The sequence below is a fragment of the Eucyclogobius newberryi genome, unplaced genomic scaffold (genome assembly GCF_026437365.1).
Source record: "Eucyclogobius newberryi isolate DKJ021-1_F unplaced genomic scaffold, fEucNew1.0.hap1 SCAF_19, whole genome shotgun sequence".
Classification (NCBI taxonomy): domain Eukaryota; kingdom Metazoa; phylum Chordata; class Actinopteri; order Gobiiformes; family Gobiidae; genus Eucyclogobius; species Eucyclogobius newberryi.
The window spans coordinates 256,384-274,843 of NW_027315823.1; the positions used below are offsets into that span (position 1 = coordinate 256,384).

General features: G+C 46.4%; 1 protein-coding gene across 1 annotated transcript in view; it reads right to left on the bottom strand.

Annotated features, from left to right (window-relative positions):
- Positions 1-2,830: 2,830 nt before the first annotated feature.
- Positions 2,831-18,460, bottom strand: part of prelp (proline/arginine-rich end leucine-rich repeat protein) — a 21,196-nt gene continuing 5,566 nt past the window's right edge. Inside the window, exons 2-7 of the mRNA XM_072451410.1 lie at positions 13,902-14,331; positions 12,810-12,995; positions 11,523-11,680; positions 6,441-6,637; positions 4,194-4,269; positions 2,831-3,967 (exon numbers count right to left, since the gene is read on the bottom strand). Of these exons, the coding sequence (XP_072307511.1) occupies positions 3,877-3,967; positions 4,194-4,269; positions 6,441-6,637; positions 11,523-11,680; positions 12,810-12,995; positions 13,902-14,327 (1,134 nt within the window). The 5' untranslated portion in view covers positions 14,328-14,331 and the 3' untranslated portion in view covers positions 2,831-3,876. The remainder of the gene's footprint in view (positions 3,968-4,193; positions 4,270-6,440; positions 6,638-11,522; positions 11,681-12,809; positions 12,996-13,901; positions 14,332-18,460) is intronic.

Sequence of the window (18,460 nt, forward strand, 5' to 3'; positions counted from 1 at the left end):
GGCGTGTGGTGTCGTCTCTCACCTGTGGGAGCGGCAGGTCCAGGTGCAGCCGTGTGTCGGAGCATCATTCTGCCTCCTCTTTATACTGAAGAGCAGGGACTTTCTGCAGGTGGATGCGGCGGCGGCGGCGGCGGCGGCGATGCTCACGGACACGCCCACAAACAAAAGAAGAAGAAGAAAAACAACACCCTCTGAGCGGAGGAGGAAGTGAAGCGAGTGGAACTTCCTCTGTGCGGAAATCACAGCAGGAAAGTTTGTTTTCTCAGCGCTTGAATCACAATCGTGGCATTTGGAGGATTATCATTTGTATTTCTGAGGCAGGCGCTCGGCTTGTGTCATCGTTCTGGAGGAATAACGGCCGCGTGAATTCAGAACAGGTTCAGCCAAAGTCGACAGTAAAGACTCATCCGACCGGCCGACCCGCCCGTGTCTGGACCAATCGGGATCCGGCGGCGCTCCAGAGACGAGAAGGCGGTGGCGGGAAACGTGACAGAACCGGAGGAACCAGCGGCGGCTTTAGAGTCAAGAGCAAAGTGTTTCAGTCAAAGCGTCGGAGGAAACGGAAAATGGGAAGTTGAGAAATTCCGTCAGGGACGCGGAGCAGCGAAGCGAAGAAAAGACTTCGATCTGTAAAGGAAAAACTACAGCGCAAGGAAATGAGCCGATGAAGTCTGGGAAATTCTCTTATGGGAATTTTACGACTATTTTTAGACGAACTAATTGGTTCCTGAGAAGTGGCTGCGCAGGTGACGGTTAATTGGCCGATACAATGTATGATTTAGTTGATGATAATTTACTTTTTTCTCTTTTATTTTATTGTTTTTGTCAAATGGTCAAATTATTTAAAAAAAATGTAAACAGCACAAACCAGTGTCTGACCAGAAGTAGTATTTTCAACAAAACATAACTTTATCAGACAAACATCAGATATACATCACCAACAAATACTGATTTCAATCCGATTATGCTTAACCTCACTCTCTTTATTACTGAATATCTTAACTTTTGTTTAGCTTTGACTGAACACTAAATTATAAAAAAAATAAAAAATATTCTAAATCAACTAATTTTTTGATACTTTGACCAGAGAAAAAAAACTGTAGTATTATTTAGTATAATTTAAGAACATCAGAAACCTTATGAATTTAATAACAACGTAAATAATTCAGAGCCCAAAACAGAACCCTGCGGAATCCCACAATAATGTTTCCGTAATTTCCATTCAAAATTAAGATATTAGAATTTAATTTTCTTCTTTACTTTTTCGGATATTAAATATTATATTATCCGACAGGTCAGTGCGATAAGGGTTAGAAATCCATATTACACTAAGAATGTACTTTCCCCCCAAAACCCGCTTTTTCACAATTTGTGTTCTTAGATTGACGATAACGAGACGACCAGTTGTTGAGCCTGGACGGACTGGTCAGAATGAAAACTATTTATGACCATTCATAAGGAATATTAATAAGGAATGTTATTCTTATAATATAATAATTCGTAGTTTATCTTCTTTATAAGAGCGTTTCTATTAAGATTGTTTTTTACTTCTGTATCTACTTGTGTTGCAACACCGAAATTTCCCCATCGTGTGGACAAATAAAGGCTTATCTCATCTCATCTTATCTTATCATATATAATGTGTACACTTCCAGTCGTATCATTATAGCGCCACATATAAATATCTACTGTAGAACATAAACGTCTGTATTTATCTCTTTAATGTCGACATTGGATCAACAAGAAAACTTCATCTATCACTTTTTGGGATGCAACGATCCATCAAAATATTGATGAAAAGTATTTACTAAGTATTTACTAGTATGTACTATTTTTACACAGTTTGTAATAGTTTCGTGTCTTGTGTTTTGTTAAGTTGTTTCATATCAATCACAGACTTTTGTGTTATGCAAAGTCGTAATCCTATTGTTACATATTTCTAGTCAAACAATCCCATAATTCAAGCTTTTTTGCTGTGTTTTTAACCTCTTTTGAGTCACTGAGAAGATTAAAATATAATCAAACTAAAATATGACCAAATGAGCTCTTTCTATTGTCACTGTCCCTGGTTCTTTACGTTTGACAGTGGCGACTGTTTTACTTTCATTTTTGGATTATAAATTTGCCTCGAACACTTTAATTATTCATTATATCCATACGTGACTCAAATTAGATTGTTTTTGTCAAACACACGTGACACTGGCTACTGGCTGAAAGTCCACACTGACCAGAGAAATAAACTGTGGTGTCATTTACAAACAAAATGAATTAAAGAACATCAGTACCTTATGAATTTAATGTCAATATCAATAGTTTAGGGCCCAAAACAGAACCCTGTGGAATCCCACGATACATTTTTCACAATTTCCATTTAAAATTAATATATTTCAACCTAATTTTCTTTTTTTCTTTCTTTTTTTACAGATTCTTTTTGGGCTTAGGCTTTATTCAGAAGGACAGTGTGAAAAGGGAATGAGACCAGGGAAGGACATTGCAGCAAATTGTCGAGAGCCGGATTCGAACTCACGACGCTGACACCTGCCAACATTATTCGTTATATCCACATGTGACTTTGATTTTTTGTTTCTTGTCAAAACGCCTGGGACTGGTTCAAAGTCCAGTTTGACCAGAGAAAATAAACTATTATCATTTGTGAACTCAATTAATTTAAGAACATCAGACATAAATAATTCAGAAATTACATTTTATACACATGATACATTTTATTGCGACAGAATTTTTTTTTTTTACACAATAATTTTGTGTTAATTGTAGAATGAAATACAACTAAAAAGTAACTGTAATGACAATGTGAAAGAAAGAAAACTCGTAGAGCAAAAGATGTATTTATTTTTGTACAAAGTGGCTTTATACAGAAAAAAAGAGTAAAAATAAATGATTTTTACATGATTTTACATGAGTATTTAAACGTCACAGGTGCATTCTGGACCATAGAACTACATGGTAGTTTTAAGCTCTTTTCATGTCATTGTTTTGCGTCACGATGACCTCAATGTCTCCTGGATGTGGAGTTATTTTACACATATTACAATTATCACATGATTAAAACATGATTAAAACATGAATTAAATGCCGTTTCCGTCTCTCGAGCTCAGGATTCTTTTCATCAAACACAGAACAAACTTAGAATCTTTGGCAGTTCAAGTTCCACTGATTATTTATGGTTTATTAACTTAGTGTAACTCGGGTTCAGTCCAGATATTGTCATTGTTAAATCCTTTAGACCGAGTTCAATCAGACCTTCTTAATACTGGATTAGTCCAAATTTAACCTGGTTTTAATCCACATTTAAATCCTGGTTTAGGCTTTGGTTTCATTCTTTGGTCCAGGTTCAGTCCAAGTTTAGTTCCTGGTTTAGTCTCAGTCTTGTCCCAGTTTATGTGCTGCGCGTGTTTCAATGGTAAATGTTGGGATTTGGCCTTGGTTCTAATTTAGACCTTTTTAATCTCTGACCCAGATTTTTAGGGCGTGTTCACACTTGTATTTGTTTGATCCCAGTTTAATTCGGACTTAGACTTGGTTTGGTCCTTTTACAGTCCTGGTTTAGTTCTGGGTTTAGGCCCAATTTATTCTAAATTTTGACCTTGTGTTTGTGCAACGAAGCCATAGTTTCTGTTTCAGACCTAGTCCTAGTTGAGAGCTTGGTTTGGTCTTGGTTTGGTCCTGGTCCTGGTCCCGGTCTACATGACGACGGCGTGCAGGTGTCTACATGACGACGGCGTGCAGGTGTCTACATGACGACGGCGTGCAGGTGTCTACATGACGACGGCGTGCAGGTGTCTACATGACGACGGCGTGCAGGTGTCTACATGACGACGGCGTGCAGGTGTCTACATGACGACGGCGTGCAGGTGTCTACATGACGACGGCGTGCAGGTGTCTGAAGCACATGGTGACGTCCATGGGGAGGGGCGGGGCCAGGTGGTTCCCGTCCAAACGCAGATATCTGGAAAACAACAGCACAACAGCTGAAATATCACTTTCATGTGCAACATTTGAATTATATTACTATATCATTGTAGAGGCCGTTCTGGAGTTAAATGTTCCTTTTAAAACAAGTGAATAGAAAATGATCTGTTTCATGTTGTTTTGTTACAGTTTGATGCTGTAGAATTTATTGACCGCTTCATGTGTGTTTGGATGTGATGAAGGCGGAGTTTAAAGGTTCTGACCTGAGGCGTGGCCCGAGGCTGTGGTCCTCTGGCTCCGCCTCCAGACTGTAGGGACACAGCAGAGTGCCGTTGATGCCTGTCACAAAAACACCACTTAGAGACATATAACGCTGCACTCCTTTACGCTTCTATAATCGGACACAATATCGGACCTAAAATACACACAAATGATCATAAATTCACTCAAAAACCACTTTGCACGAGGTAAAATACCAAATTACTGCGGAAAATAACGGTCAAACTGGACCGGCCTCTGCATCTTTCTCACTTTGGGTCGACTAAGACACCATTGACCGATTAATCGACTAAACGACCATAGTATTGTACATGGTTTTTGTTTGTTATCCAAAATTATGAGAAATTAGGACCACAGCGATTAAGAATTTTCAAACTAAAAATCATATCTTTGGAACGGGAAAAATAGCGTAAAATGTTGAAACTCATGAATAGAGGAAATCAAAGCGCTTCGAGTAAATCTACTGCAGTATTTCAGAGATAGTAAACGCCATCATTTCTTTGTCAGAACGAGTTTGGTCGATGTTTCTTTTGAAGTGAAGCCAAACGCTTTATTAAAAACGGTTTCACGTCTGGAGCAGAAAGTTGCTTCTGCTTCTGGAAGAACAACCGGAAACTCAAACTCGTTCTGACAATCGACTGGAAATGCACGTCGCTCTCACTGCCAACGAATCGCACCATAGTGACATATAACAGCGTTGCGTCACCACGGAGACGTCTCTGAGTCTTGTGAAATGATGGATCTGACTTGCAACTGCACATCGTCTCCACCAGGGCGCGACAAACACGCCACTGTCGCTCATTTGTGTCTGGATGAAATGTCTGTAAACGAGTCTTTCTCCTTTATCTATCGACTAAATGTTTAAAATGTGTAACTGAGTAAACGTAATGTAACTTTAAGGTTTTAGAGCCTGATATATAAAGTGTTTAGCACATGTTCAGCCCCGTGAGGGTTTTTGTAACATCCAACACGTTCTATTGTGTGATGTAGAACACTGGAACGCTTCACACCAAGTGCCACTGAAGTCCGAGCACAATCGGGTCTAAAACAGGTGTAAAACAGGTGTAAAACAGGTGTAAAACAGGTGTAAAACAGGTCTAAAACAGGTCTAAAACAGCACTAGAACAGTGTAAACCAGGGCTAAACTGGGGCTCATAGAAGTTAAAATCAAGGAACAACTAAAAAAGGAGAGAAAATATGGATAAAACTGACTTAAAATCAAACAAGACGCTGTGTACAACCGGAACAAGCTCATGTACCACAGTTTGAGAATCCACTGATGTAGTTTGCGCTTCAGATTTTTTAAATTTTACCTGGTAATTTTCTAAATGTATTTTTTTTTTATTCTAATAATTTTGGTGTTTTTTGTTGCACTTTTACGTTTCATTTCAGATTTTTCTGACACACCTCAACTATTTAAAAACATACAACTTTTAGCGCAATTTAAACTTGAACCTGGGCCAAAGTCAGCCCCCCGACCCTTTATTGTTGCCCTCTGACCCCCTGTAAAACCCAAATGATCAGAACGTACTTTTTACTGTAAATTTCAGTTTTTACCACAATAACTCGAGACAGATTCATCTCTAAAGTGTGACTCCCGAGGCTGCGATGTTAAAAACCCTCTAAACCATCCACCGCAGTTAGACAGCCTAAATATCCGGATGTCCTTGTCGTGCTCCCATCTCCGTGAACCCCCTGGTGGTGTTTGGAGGCCCCGTGAACCCCCTGGTGGTGTTTGGAGGCCCCGTGAACCCCCTGGTGCAACCCCCTGGTGGTGTCTGCAGGCCCCGTGAACCCCCTGGTGGAACCCCCTGGTTGAACCCCCTGGTGGAACCCCCTGGTGGTGTCTGCAGGCCCCATGAACCCCCTGGTGGTGTCTGCAGGTCCCGTGAACCCCCTGGTGGTGTTTGCAGGCCCCGTGAACCCCCTGGTGGTGTTTGGAGGCCACGTGAACCCCCTGGTGGTGTCTGCAGGCCCCATGAACCCCCTGGTGGTGTCTGCAGGTCCCGTGAACCCCCTGGTGGTGTTTGCAGGCCCCGTGAACCCCCTGGTGGTGTTTGGAGGCCACGTGAACCCCCTGGTGGTGTCTGCAGGCCCCGTGAACCCCTTGGTGGAACCCCCTGGTGGAACCCCCTGGTGGAACCCCCTGGTGGTGTCTGCAGGCCCCATGAACCCCCTGGTGGTGTCTGCAGGTCCCGTGAACCCCCTGGTGGTGTCTGCGGGGCACTGACTCTCGATGGTGTTGTGGTTGAGGTGCAGTTGCTCCAGGCGACTGTTGAACACGGGGACAGACGAGAGCTGGTTGTGCGCCAGCTGCAGGTCCAGGAGAGACGAGATGTTGAAGACACTTTTGGGGACGCCTCTGTCACTGAGCTGGTTATAGTTCAGCCTCAGGAACGCCAGGTGAGACAAGCCGTCGAAGTAATTTCTGGAGAACAAAAGAGACGAAAACCGTGGATTAAAGGTGCATTATGATAATTACTACATCGACTTATTGTTCGATCAAAGACACGTGGAACTTTGTCTTTTAGAGCATAAATATTGATGTGTGGCTTTTCTTTGCATCAGTGGAGAACATTTTGTTATTTGTAATGATTTTTTTAAGGTGTTTTAAGCAATAAAACCCTCCACAATAAAGGTTACATAGTGCACCTTTAACATACATACTCCAGATATCCCAGTACTCTTCACAAACCTTTGAAAATAATGCCTCAAATTTGGTATTTCACTTTATCAATTAGTCCAAAAGTGTATAGCATGTTTATTCTTAATTTTGTAGGTTTTTGCTTTTTCTTTCTGATTGATCTTGAAACCAATCGATTGATCAGGCTCTTCTAGAGTTTATTTTGAGACATTTTAGTCTTTGTTTTAGTCCTGCTTCAATAAAGTTAGACCAAGTTTGCACACAGTTAAGTCAAGGTCAAATATGACATGACAAATATACTTTTTCTTGTGTTTTTGTCAGGTTTGCCACTAAAATAAGATGCAAGAAGCTTTTATCGAGCATCATATTCAGTCTTGCGTTCATTTTACATGATATTTGAAAAGTAAGAGATCAAAACCGGACTTTTACTGTCATTTGGATTCAAACCAATCTGCATCAACCATGAACAAAAAAGTACATTCATCTGCAGCCACTTCACCTGAAGGTTCCTGGTCTGACAGGAAAGTCCCCAAACTGTGGTCCGAGTGTTTGGACATGTTCCTACAGCGCTGCACTGATGATGCTGCGTGTTCATTTGAAGACGCTGAATTAGAGTTAAACGTTTATTAAATAAAAGTCCTTTCACATCTGTAAAATAATGATTCTTCTGCGGGGTCTCTGAGGTCGTGGTCACCGTGCACTGGGACCCTACCCTTTAACGAGGGGCGGGGTCTCTGAGGTCGTGGTCACCGTGCACTGGGACCCTCCCCTTTAACGAGGGGCGGGGTCTCTGAGGTCGTGGGTCACCGTGCACTGGGACCCTCCCCTTTAACGAGGGGCGGGGTCTCTGAGGTCGTGGGTCACCGTGCACTGGAACCCTCCCCTTTAACGAGGGGCGGGGTCTCTGAGGTCGTGGGTCACCGTGCACTGGGACCCTCCCCTTTAACGAGGGGCGGGGTCTCTGTGGTCGTGGGTCACCGTGCACTGGGACCCTCCCCTTTAACGAGGGGCGGGGTCTCTGTGGTCGTGGTCACCGTGCACTGGGACCCTCCCCTTTAACGAGGGGCGGGGTCTCTGTGGTCGTGGGTCACCGTGCACTGGGACCCTCCCCTTTAACGAGGGGCGGGGTCTCTGTGGTCGTGGGTCATCGTGCACTGGGACCCTCCCCTTTAACGAGGGGCGGGGTCTCTGTGGTCGTGGTCACTGTGCACTGGAACCCTCCCCTGTGGTCGTGGGTCACCGTGCACTGGGACCCTCCCCTTTAACGAGGGGCGGGGTCTCTGTGGTCGTGGTCACCGTGCACTGGGACCCTCCCCTTTAACGAGGGGCGGGGTCTCTGTGGTCGTGGGTTACCGTGCACTGGGACCCTCCCCTTTAACAAGGGGCGGGGTCTCTGAGGTCGTGGGTCACCGTGCACTGGGACCCTCCCCTTTAACGAGGGGCGGGGTCTCTGAGGTCATGGGTCACCGTGCACTGGGACCCTCCCCTTTAACGAGGGGCGGGGTCTCTGTGGTCGTGGTCACCGTGCACTGGAACCCTCCCCTTTAACGAGGGGCGGGGTCTCTGTGGTCGTGGGTCACCGTGCACTGGGACCCGCCCCTTTAACGAGGGGCGGGGTCTCTGTGGTCGTGGGTCACCGTGCACTGGGACCCTCCCCTTTAACGAGGGGCGGGGTCTCTGTGGTTGTGGTCACTGTGCACTGGGACCCTCCCCTTTAACGAGAGGCGGGTCTCTGTGGTCGTGGTCACTGTGCACTGGAACCCTCCCCTTTAACGAGGGGCGGGGTCTCTGTAGTCGTGGGTCACCGTGCACTGGGACCCTCCCCTTTAACGAGGGGCGGGGTCTCTGTGGTCGTGGGTCATTGTGCACTGGGACCGTCCCCTTTAACGAGGGGCGGGGTCTCTGTGGTTGTGGTCACTGTGCACTGGGACCCTCCCCTTTAACGAGGGGCGGGTCTCTGTGGTCGTGGTCACTGTGCACTGGAACCCTCCCCTTTAACGAGGGGCGGGGTCTCTGTGGTCGTGGTCACTGTGCACTGGAACCCTCCCCTTTAACGAGGGGCGGGGTCTCTGTGGTCGTGGTCACTGTGCACTGGAACCCTCCCCTGTGGTCGTGGGTCACCGTGCACTGGGACCCTCCCCTTTAACGAGGGGCGGGGTCTCTGTGGTCGTGGTCACCGTGCACTGGGACCCTCCCCTTTAACGAGGGGCGGGGTCTCTGTGGTCGTGGGTTACCGTGCACTGGGACCCTCCCCTTTAACAAGGGGCGGGGTCTCTGAGGTCGTGGGTCACCGTGCACTGGGACCCTCCCCTTTAACGAGGGGCGGGGTCTCTGAGGTCATGGGTCACCGTGCACTGGGACCCTCCCCTTTAACGAGGGGCGGGGTCTCTGTGGTCGTGGTCACCGTGCACTGGAACCCTCCCCTTTAACGAGGGGCGGGGTCTCTGTGGTCGTGGGTCACCGTGCACTGGGACCCTCCCCTTTAACGAGGGGCGGGGTCTCTGTGGTCGTGGGTCACCGTGCACTGGGACCCTCCCCTTTAACGAGGGGCGGGGTCTCTGTGGTTGTGGTCACTGTGCACTGGGACCCTCCCCTTTAACGAGAGGCGGGTCTCTGTGGTCGTGGTCACTGTGCACTGGAACCCTCCCCTTTAACGAGGGGCGGGGTCTCTGTGGTCGTGGGTCACCGTGCACTGGGACCCTCCCCTTAAACGAGGGGCGGGGTCTCTGAGGTCGCGGGTCACCGTGCACTGGGACCCTCCCCTTTAACGAGGGGCGGGGTCTCTGTGGTCGTGGGTCACCGTGCACTGGGACCCTCCCCTTTAACGAGGGGCGGGGTCTCTGTGGTCGTGGGTCACCGTGCACTGGGACCCTCCCCTTTAACGAGGGGCGGGGTCTCTGTGGTTGTGGTCACCGTGCACTGGGACCCTCCCCTTTAACGAGAGGCGGGTCTCTGTGGTCGTGGTCACCGTGCACTGGGACCCTCCCCTTTAACGAGGGGCGGGGTCTCTGTGGTCGTGGGTTACCGTGCACTGGGACCCTCCCCTTTAACAAGGGGCGGGGTCTCTGAGGTCGTGGGTCACCGTGCACTGGGACCCTCCCCTTTAACGAGGGGCGGGGTCTCTGAGGTCGTGGGTCACCGTGCACTGGGACCCTCCCCTTTAACGAGGGGCGGGGTCTCTGTGGTCGTGGTCACCGTGCACTGGAATCCTCCCCTTTAACGAGGGGCGGGGTCTCTGTGGTCGTGGGTCACCGTGCACTGGGACCCTCCCCTTTAACGAGGGGCGGGGTCTCTGTGGTTGTGGTCACTGTGCACTGGGACCCTCCCCTTTAACGAGAGGCGGGTCTCTGTGGTCGTGGTCACTGTGCACTGGAACCCTCCCCTTTAACGAGGGGCGGGGTCTCTGTGGTCGTGGGTCACCGTGCACTGGGACCCTCCCCTTAAACGAGGGGCGGGGTCTCTGAGGTCGCGGGTCACCGTGCACTGGGACCCTCCCCTTTAACGAGGGGCGGGGTCTCTGTGGTTGTGGTCACCGTGCACTGGGACCCTCCCCTTTAACGAGGGGCGGGTCTATGTGGTCGTGGGTCATCGTGCACTGGGACCCTCCCCTTTAACGAGGGGCGGGGTCTCTGTGGTTGTGGTCACTGTGCACTGGGACCCTCCCCTTTAACGAGGGGCGGGTCTCTGTGGTCGTGGTCACTGTGCACTGGAACCCTCCCCTTTAACGAGGGGCGGGGTCTCTGTGGTCGTGGGTCACCGTGCACTGGGACCCTCCCCTTTAACGAGGGGCGGGGTCTCTGTGGTCGTGGGTCACCGTGCACTGGGACCCTCCCCTTTAACGAGGGGCGGGGTCTCTGTGGTTGTGGTCACTGTGCACTGGGACCCTCCCCTTTAACGAGAGGCGGGTCTCTGTGGTCGTGGTCACTGTGCACTGGAACCCTCCCCTTTAACGAGGGGCGGGGTCTCTGTGGTCGTGGGTCACCGTGCACTGGGACCCTCCCCTTTAACGAGGGGCGGGGTCTCTGTGGTCGTGGGTCATCGTGCACTGGGACCCTCCCCTTTAACGAGGGGCGGGGTCTCTGTGGTTGTGGTCACTGTGCACATGGACCCTCCCCTTTAACGAGGGGCGGGTCTCTGTGGTCGTGGTCACTGTGCACTGGAACCCTCCCCTTTAACGAGGGGCGGGGTCTCTGAGGTCGTGGGTCACCGTGCACTGGGACCCTCCCCTTTAACGAGGGGCGGGGTCTCTGTGGTTGTGGTCACCGTGCACTGGAACCCTCCCCTTTAACGAGGGGCGGGGTCTCTGTGGTCGTGGTCACTGTGCACTGGAACCCTCCCCTTTAACGAGGGGCGGGGTCTCTGTGGTCGTGGGTTACCGTGCACTGGGACCCTCCCCTTTAACGAGGGGCGGGTCTCTGTGGTCGTGGTCACTGTGCACTGGAACCCTCCCCTTTAACGAGGGGCGGGGTCTCTGTGGTCGTGGGTCACCGTGCACTGGGACCCTCCCCTTTAACGAGGGGCGGGGTCTCTGAGGTCGTGGGTCACCGTGCACTGGGACCCTCCCCTTTAACGAGGGGCGGGGTCTCTGTGGTTGTGGTCACCGTGCACTGGGACCCTCCCCTTTAACGAGGGGCGGGGTCTCTGAGGTCGTAGGTCACCGGGCACTCACTTTGGGATGTCGTCGATGCGGTTCTTGTCCAGGAACAGCTGGATGAGGCCCCTGGGGACCCCTGAGGGCATCTTCTTCAACACGTTATGGGCCAAATTGAGCTGCATCAAACCGATCAGGTCCTGAAACGTGTTCTTGCTCAGGTCCGTGTCGCTCAGCTGCAGCAGAAAGAAACAAAACCCTGAACATTTGACTTACTTTTGAACTGGAAACTCTAAACATGTGGGCAAGACGTTTCCCGGGTCTGAAAGAGAAAATACTTTTATATTTCAGTAAACATGATTCACTGTGAAATGTACTTAAGTAAAGTACTGGACAGCTACCTAAGCACTTTTACTTTTGTACTTTGTGACTTTCCTCCGCTGCCTCCAGCTCACAATGTTGTCATTTCATATTCTTCTAATTATGACTTTCTTTGGTGCAATAACACAAGTGGTTCAATTAAATATACAGGAAGTAGAGCTGCGTTCTAGAAACTTTATCATTTAAGAAAATAAAGGAGTCGTCATTCGTCACATAATAAGGTCTAATAATAACCGGTTTGGGGCCTTTCGAGGAAACGTGTGTGAGATCATCCGTGTACAAGAAAACACATCAGCTTTTAAAAGTATTTGGTGATGTCACTGTTGGGTTTAAACGCTGTTGAGCGACACACGCCCAAAATCCCGACAACAGGTGAGTCACAGGACGTCCCGGAGAAAGAGAAAGACTGAACGCACTGCACATGTTCGACAATGGGCCATTTTGGTCAAGTTTTCTTCAGTGTTTTTCTGTCTCCTGCTGCTTTACGTCAAAAGACTTACCCCAGCCACGCCTCCTCTGAGTGAGTGACAGCTCTGTTCAACCAATCACAGTAAAGAGAAGGACACGTCTCAGCTGAACGTGCAGCACAGAAAATGGTTTTCAGTTTGTAGATTATGAACAGAATTTCCTCTGCAAAGAACAAAACGGCTTCTGTCGTTTTGTAGCTGCAGTTCTGACCAAACATCTCGTATTATTATTATTATTATTAGTTTTACATTGACTTCTTCTCTCAAATGTTACTTCTCTTGCAGTTGTTTACTTAAATATCATTCAAACATCTAGTATAATGCACTTTATCACCCACAAAAGTTCCTAGTTTATGAATCTTGTTTTTATTCATAGACAATGGCAATAAAAGCTGGAGGTATTTCCTAAAAGTTTCAGATTCTGACTCCGTGACTCGTGATCGGATCTAAACTGTAACAGAAGAGAGAGCGTGATGGTCTCGTGTTGGTGTTTGTTTTCCTGGGCGTGGCCGAGCACCTGGTTGTGGTACAGGTCCAGCAGGGTCAGGTTGCCCATCTTGTTGAAGGCTCCCGGGGGGATGCTGGTGATTCTGTTCTTGGCGAGTCTCAGTTGCTCCAGACTCGTGGGCAGACCGGCCGGGACTTCCTTCAGCTGGTTCCTCTGGGCGTAAAGGTACAGCAGCGACGGCAGGTGCTCAAACACCTGCCACACATTTAAAGGAAAACTGAGTATCACTTTATTATTCAACGTCTTTGGAAGTTCCTTTGATGATTACTTTGAGTATTTTTGGGCCGTTTGCAGGGTCTGTAGTTGTCTCTGGTGGAAAACCAGCAATAAACTGCCTTATTTCAACTTAAAAAATGTAAAAAGAAGAAAATGAGACTTTTGGGTCTGTTCTCTGACAGTGTATTTTTGCAAGCGAGCTGCAGGGGGAGCTCTACTGCTGAAGTTACTGCTTTAAGGGTAGTTTTGTATTCTTTACTTTTTCATTCTTTTGTATAGCGTTGTGTGTTGTGGCACTGCTTTAATCAACCAAAATATTTATTATATTATGATATTTAGATTATTTAGATTATAAAGATGTTTATGGGACATTAGCAAAAAGTAGAAGATCTGGGAGTGTATCATGAGTTTAATCTGCCTTTTTACATAAATAGACAGTTTTATTGTACTTTTCTCTATAGTAAATGGAGTGTGCTGACAGACCGAAAACACGCTATTTACATGTTTACTTCCTGTTTACGGTTTGATGCATTTTTCTGCTTTGTCCGAGTCATGAAATGCTCAGCACGTGAATCTTCTGGAGCCTGTATTCAGTCCAGAAAACGATTATTCAATTCCAAAATGACTTTATTTCAGTTTGTTGCGATTAGGGACGTCACGATAGCAAATTTTAGTTAATGATTATTGTGAGAAGAAACACAAATGACATTAAACTGGGATTACTCAATGTTGCGGCCTACGATCCTCACGATTATAATCCATTAGTTCTTACGATTATATTACGATTATCGATGAACAGAATCATCTTTCAGGCACATGTAGAAGTCAGTTAGCCATCATTTAGAGTAGAAGCAAATGAAACACAAACAGACAAACGTGCGTCACCTGTTTGTCGATGCGCTGGATACGATTGTTGGCCAGGTTGATCCAGCGCACGTCCGTGGCGTTGGCGAAGGGCTCGGCGGTCAGCTCGGTGATGTAGTTGTTCTGCAGGTAAAGGTAATGCGTCCGCGCCGGGACCACAGGGACCGAGCGGAGGTTGTGGTTCTCGCAGAACAGGGCCTCGGGGTAAGCCCTGGTGCAGGTGCAGACTCTGGGACATGCCTCGAACAGGTCGGACCTGCCCATGATCACCGGCGGCAGGTCCGTGGGCTCTTTGGGTTCGGGGAGGGAGGGCCGGGGCACCGAGGGTCTCCTGGAGGGGGGCGGGCGCTTGGTGGGTTTTTTCGGTCGCGGCGGTCTTTGGCTCGACACCGCCCCCACCAGGAGGAACAGCGCTACTGCAGAGAGGAGTCCTGCACCCGCCTTCATAGTCCTGCAAGAGTAAATGATTAGTAAAAAAAGACTTCAACCCTCTGTTTTCGTGTTTATTGGCATTTTTCTGTTGTCATAATCACTCATAAAATACTATACAAGAATGTACTTTAAAGGAGACATATTATGTTTTTTGCAGGTTCTTAGTATTGAGATTAAATATAAGTTGATCATCGTTTTGCATTTTGTAGACCGCAATATTGATGTAAAGCGGCTTCACACACCCTCGCTGTGTGAAGGAAAGGTTTCGCAGGTCTTTCCTTCCTGCTGTTGTCAGACTTTATAACAAACACTGTTAGTCCTGAACACTCCCAATACTGACCTAATACTGACCTGGTATTTATGTATTTATTTTTATCTTTATTATTTTCCCCTCCATCCCTTGTTGGGAAATGGGAGGTTTTGTCTATGGGAGTTTTTGTTTATAGGAGATCTTCTACTGAGAGTGTTTTTCAAACTTCCTATAAGTGATCTGTTCTTTTCTTCTGTATCTACCTACGTTGCAACAATGAAATTTCCCCATGTGGGACAATAAAGGAATATCTTATCTTATCTTAGTAATATTAAAACCCGCCTCTTCATAGAGACGTTTCACCATAACAAGCATCAGATTCTATTGTTTTTGGCCTGTTGGCTTCATTAGACAGGACAGATGAGAAATGAAGATGAGAGAAGGGAGGACATGCAGTAAACTGTCAGAGCCAGGATTTGAACTCATGACACCGGCTGCACATGGAGCAAGGCATATGTGCTGTCGCCTTAACCACTCCACCACCTGCACACAGAATCCCTGCCAGATTGATAACATTGTACTTTGCCATGAAATATATAAAAGGTTAATTCACCTTGAAAGATGTTTCAGTTCAGCTCATGAGCAGTTTTAACATGAAGTTTGAAGAATTAAAACGATCTTTTTTGTGTTGTATTGTCTGTTATTGCTTATCTGTGGCTGTCACTTTAATCAACAAACTATTAACCAGGCATCGTGTTTCTGCTTTTCAAATCTTATTCTTACACCAGGTCAATTCAGTACTTGCTCTGCCTTTTTTATATAGAACCCTCAAATCTTTGTCTCACCCTCTAAGTAGAGTGTTTTTATAAGTCATCTGTTTTTTATTATTATACTTCTGTACCTACTCTGCGTTGCAACACTGGAATTTCCCCATTGTGGGACAAATAAAGGTTCTCTTATCTTTCTTAAGTACTAAGTAGTATTTCAAATACTAGGCAAATAAATATATTCAATAATATAGTGCTTATTATTACTTCTATATTTAATTGTTGATATTGATGTAGAAAATACTACTTAATTTATTGTTATTTGTTAATCCAGAATGTATACCAAGTACCTCAGTGCTCACGTACCCCTGGTTGGGAAGCAAAACCTTTAACAATAATGTCTGTTCTGGAGCAAAACTAATGTTCCTCATCGACATGGAAAAGTTGCAGTTGCCTCTTTAATAACATCCATGGATGAGCAGATTCAGGAAAAGGAGAACATGAAAGAGAAAAGGATATTCTAAACTTGATCGTATTTTGTCTATCAAATAAAAATCTAAATATCTGACTGGTCTGGTTAAGATAAGATAAGATAATCCTTTGATGTCCACACAAGGGGAAATTTCGTTGTTACAACGGAGTAGATTATCGGGTTATCTGATTACTCTAGTTATCAGATTTTCTAGCCATGTAAATTGACCCAGTTTTAGCCTAAAGTATTTGTGTATTCAAACTTCAGGGATTTTATCATTCTAGTAAACTATTTCAGCCGGACATATTTACACAGGGCATTTCAACATAAGGCCTGCGGGTCAAATCCGGCCCTCCAAGTGATTTAATCCGGCCCACAACCAGGTCCAAGTATTAAAAAATAACAATAAAATCTTGTTAACTGGTTTAATTCTGGCTTAACGCTAGTTTAGACCTGGTTTGGTCTTGTTTTAGTCCTAGTTTGATTCTGGTTCAATCCTGGATGGGCCATTTTGCCAAGCAATGTTGTTAAAGCATTTTGTATGTTATTTCTCACAAAAACCTAATGGTGTTGTGCACCTCGGCCCCAGAGACCTTGGCCTGGCTGAGTTGAATAGCCATAAACATCACAGGGACATGCACACTCACATCACATCAGGAGTCTATCCCACATAATACTGGGCTCTCCCCCCAGTGTTTAGAGACCTTCTGACTGTAACTGTAGCATGTCATTGTTTCTGTTGGATTGTATTGTGTGCGTCCCATTTCCCTTCTCCTGCTTCCTCAATTTCTCGATTGACGAGCAAATGTGTGGCCAAGGGGTCCAACGCACGTTCCAAGGAATTTGTGTTGTGTTTCTCGTTGTGGTTGGTCTCTTTGTGCAAAGGCAGACCAGGTAGAGAGTGGCTTTGGTGTATTTGCTTAATACACAGCCACAATTCATTTATCATACATTTCTGCGAAGGTATGTCACTGGAGAGTCATCTGTGATTGGTCACCGCATTGGTTCAGCTTTGCTCCACTCTGTCTGACGCCCAGTTGTTATTATGGCATTGGAAAATGTTTGTGCCCATTCTATACAAACCCAATAGTTCTGTACTTTTCAGACTTTAAGACAGTCCTTTTTCCCCACGCTTTGAACCCTGCAGTAATTACAACGGTGTGTCCAATTGATTTGACCACCGGGGGGCGCTCAATCAGGAAGAGCAAGCGTTTGACACACTGTACAAGTAAAGTCAGTGGACAGTGGAACGGTCGGTACTAGTTCATATAGGGAATCGGGACGGAAGTTACAGAATCCAATATGGCGGCCCTCGTGGCGGCCCAAATCACTATCTTAAAAGACAATAATTATGTGGCGGCCCAGATACGCTTCAGACACGGGTTAGGGTTAGGGAACACTTCGGATTTGGACCCAAGAGAGAAAATGATTGCCTGAGCTGATAATATAATAGATCCATGGACTGGTCTCGGTCGCCGCCATGTTGGATTCATTAACTTCCGTTCCATTTCCCTTTATGAACTAGTGCCGACCGTGGAAGCACTGTCCAGGAGACATGTCGTGTTCTCTGTATTTTAAGCTTCAAAATGCTGTGTGTTTTATTACATTGTCAGACTCATATTCACGGAGAAATGAGTGTAATGAGGAAGTGAATCTGGAGGAGCTCAGGAGCAGATGATCCAGATGTGAAGACACAGACACAGGTCAATCAGCTCACACCCAGTTACGTGATAAACTTCAAAATGCTGTGTGTTTATTAGACCCGCGGCGCATCGGACCTCGGGTGCCACGAGGCCCCTGCTTCAAAAGACAACCGGATCACTACCGCGTTTGTGTTACAACGTAGTCACCTGCGGCCTATTGACAGGTGCGGCCCGTATATGTACAATTTATTTTTTCATTGTAAATTTGCTTCTATTCAGGAGCGCTCTACAGCCCGGAAAGTACGGTTGTCAAAACTCACCAAGACAAGGCAAGTTTATTTGTCGAGCACATTTCATACTCAATTCAAAATGCTTCACAACAGGGAAAATGCATTAAAATCACAAAGAAATTACAGACCACATATATAGCATTCCAGACACTCTTTCCCATATTTATTTGACGTTGCCATGGTGACAGGCGTCTCCGGGATGGACACATCACTTTTAGATTGATTCTTTCCCATATCGTTGCACTATCTCCATAATCCAGGAAATTACTACCTGGCCTACGACTCCAATTTCAATTAAGATTTTAGTTATTTCATTGTCACTGATGAGCTCGGGCCAGAGGTTCACTCAGCCAATGATTTACCTTCAAAATCACAACATTAGATTTTCTCGATGGTAGATAATGAAATGAAAAGGTATGAAAAGAGAAGCAAAAGAGAAGGAATAAAGGACGGACCGGCTGCAGATGGTCCAGGAGATTGCAGATAGACTGTGGAGCCTGGACCACTCAGGAGGAGAGGAGAGCTCATCTTGGCCAATCAGGGTTTGGAGGACTTTTTTTTTGGCTCAAATGGCAATGATTTAAAGTTTGTATCTTTTATGTCCAGGATATTTAATTGAAAGCCATTTGTTTTGGCTTTTCAAGACAAATGAATAAGGCAAACAAGAAGAAAAGAGATCAGGATTGTGTTGGCAAAGCTCACACCATTGTCAGTGCCTAATGTTAA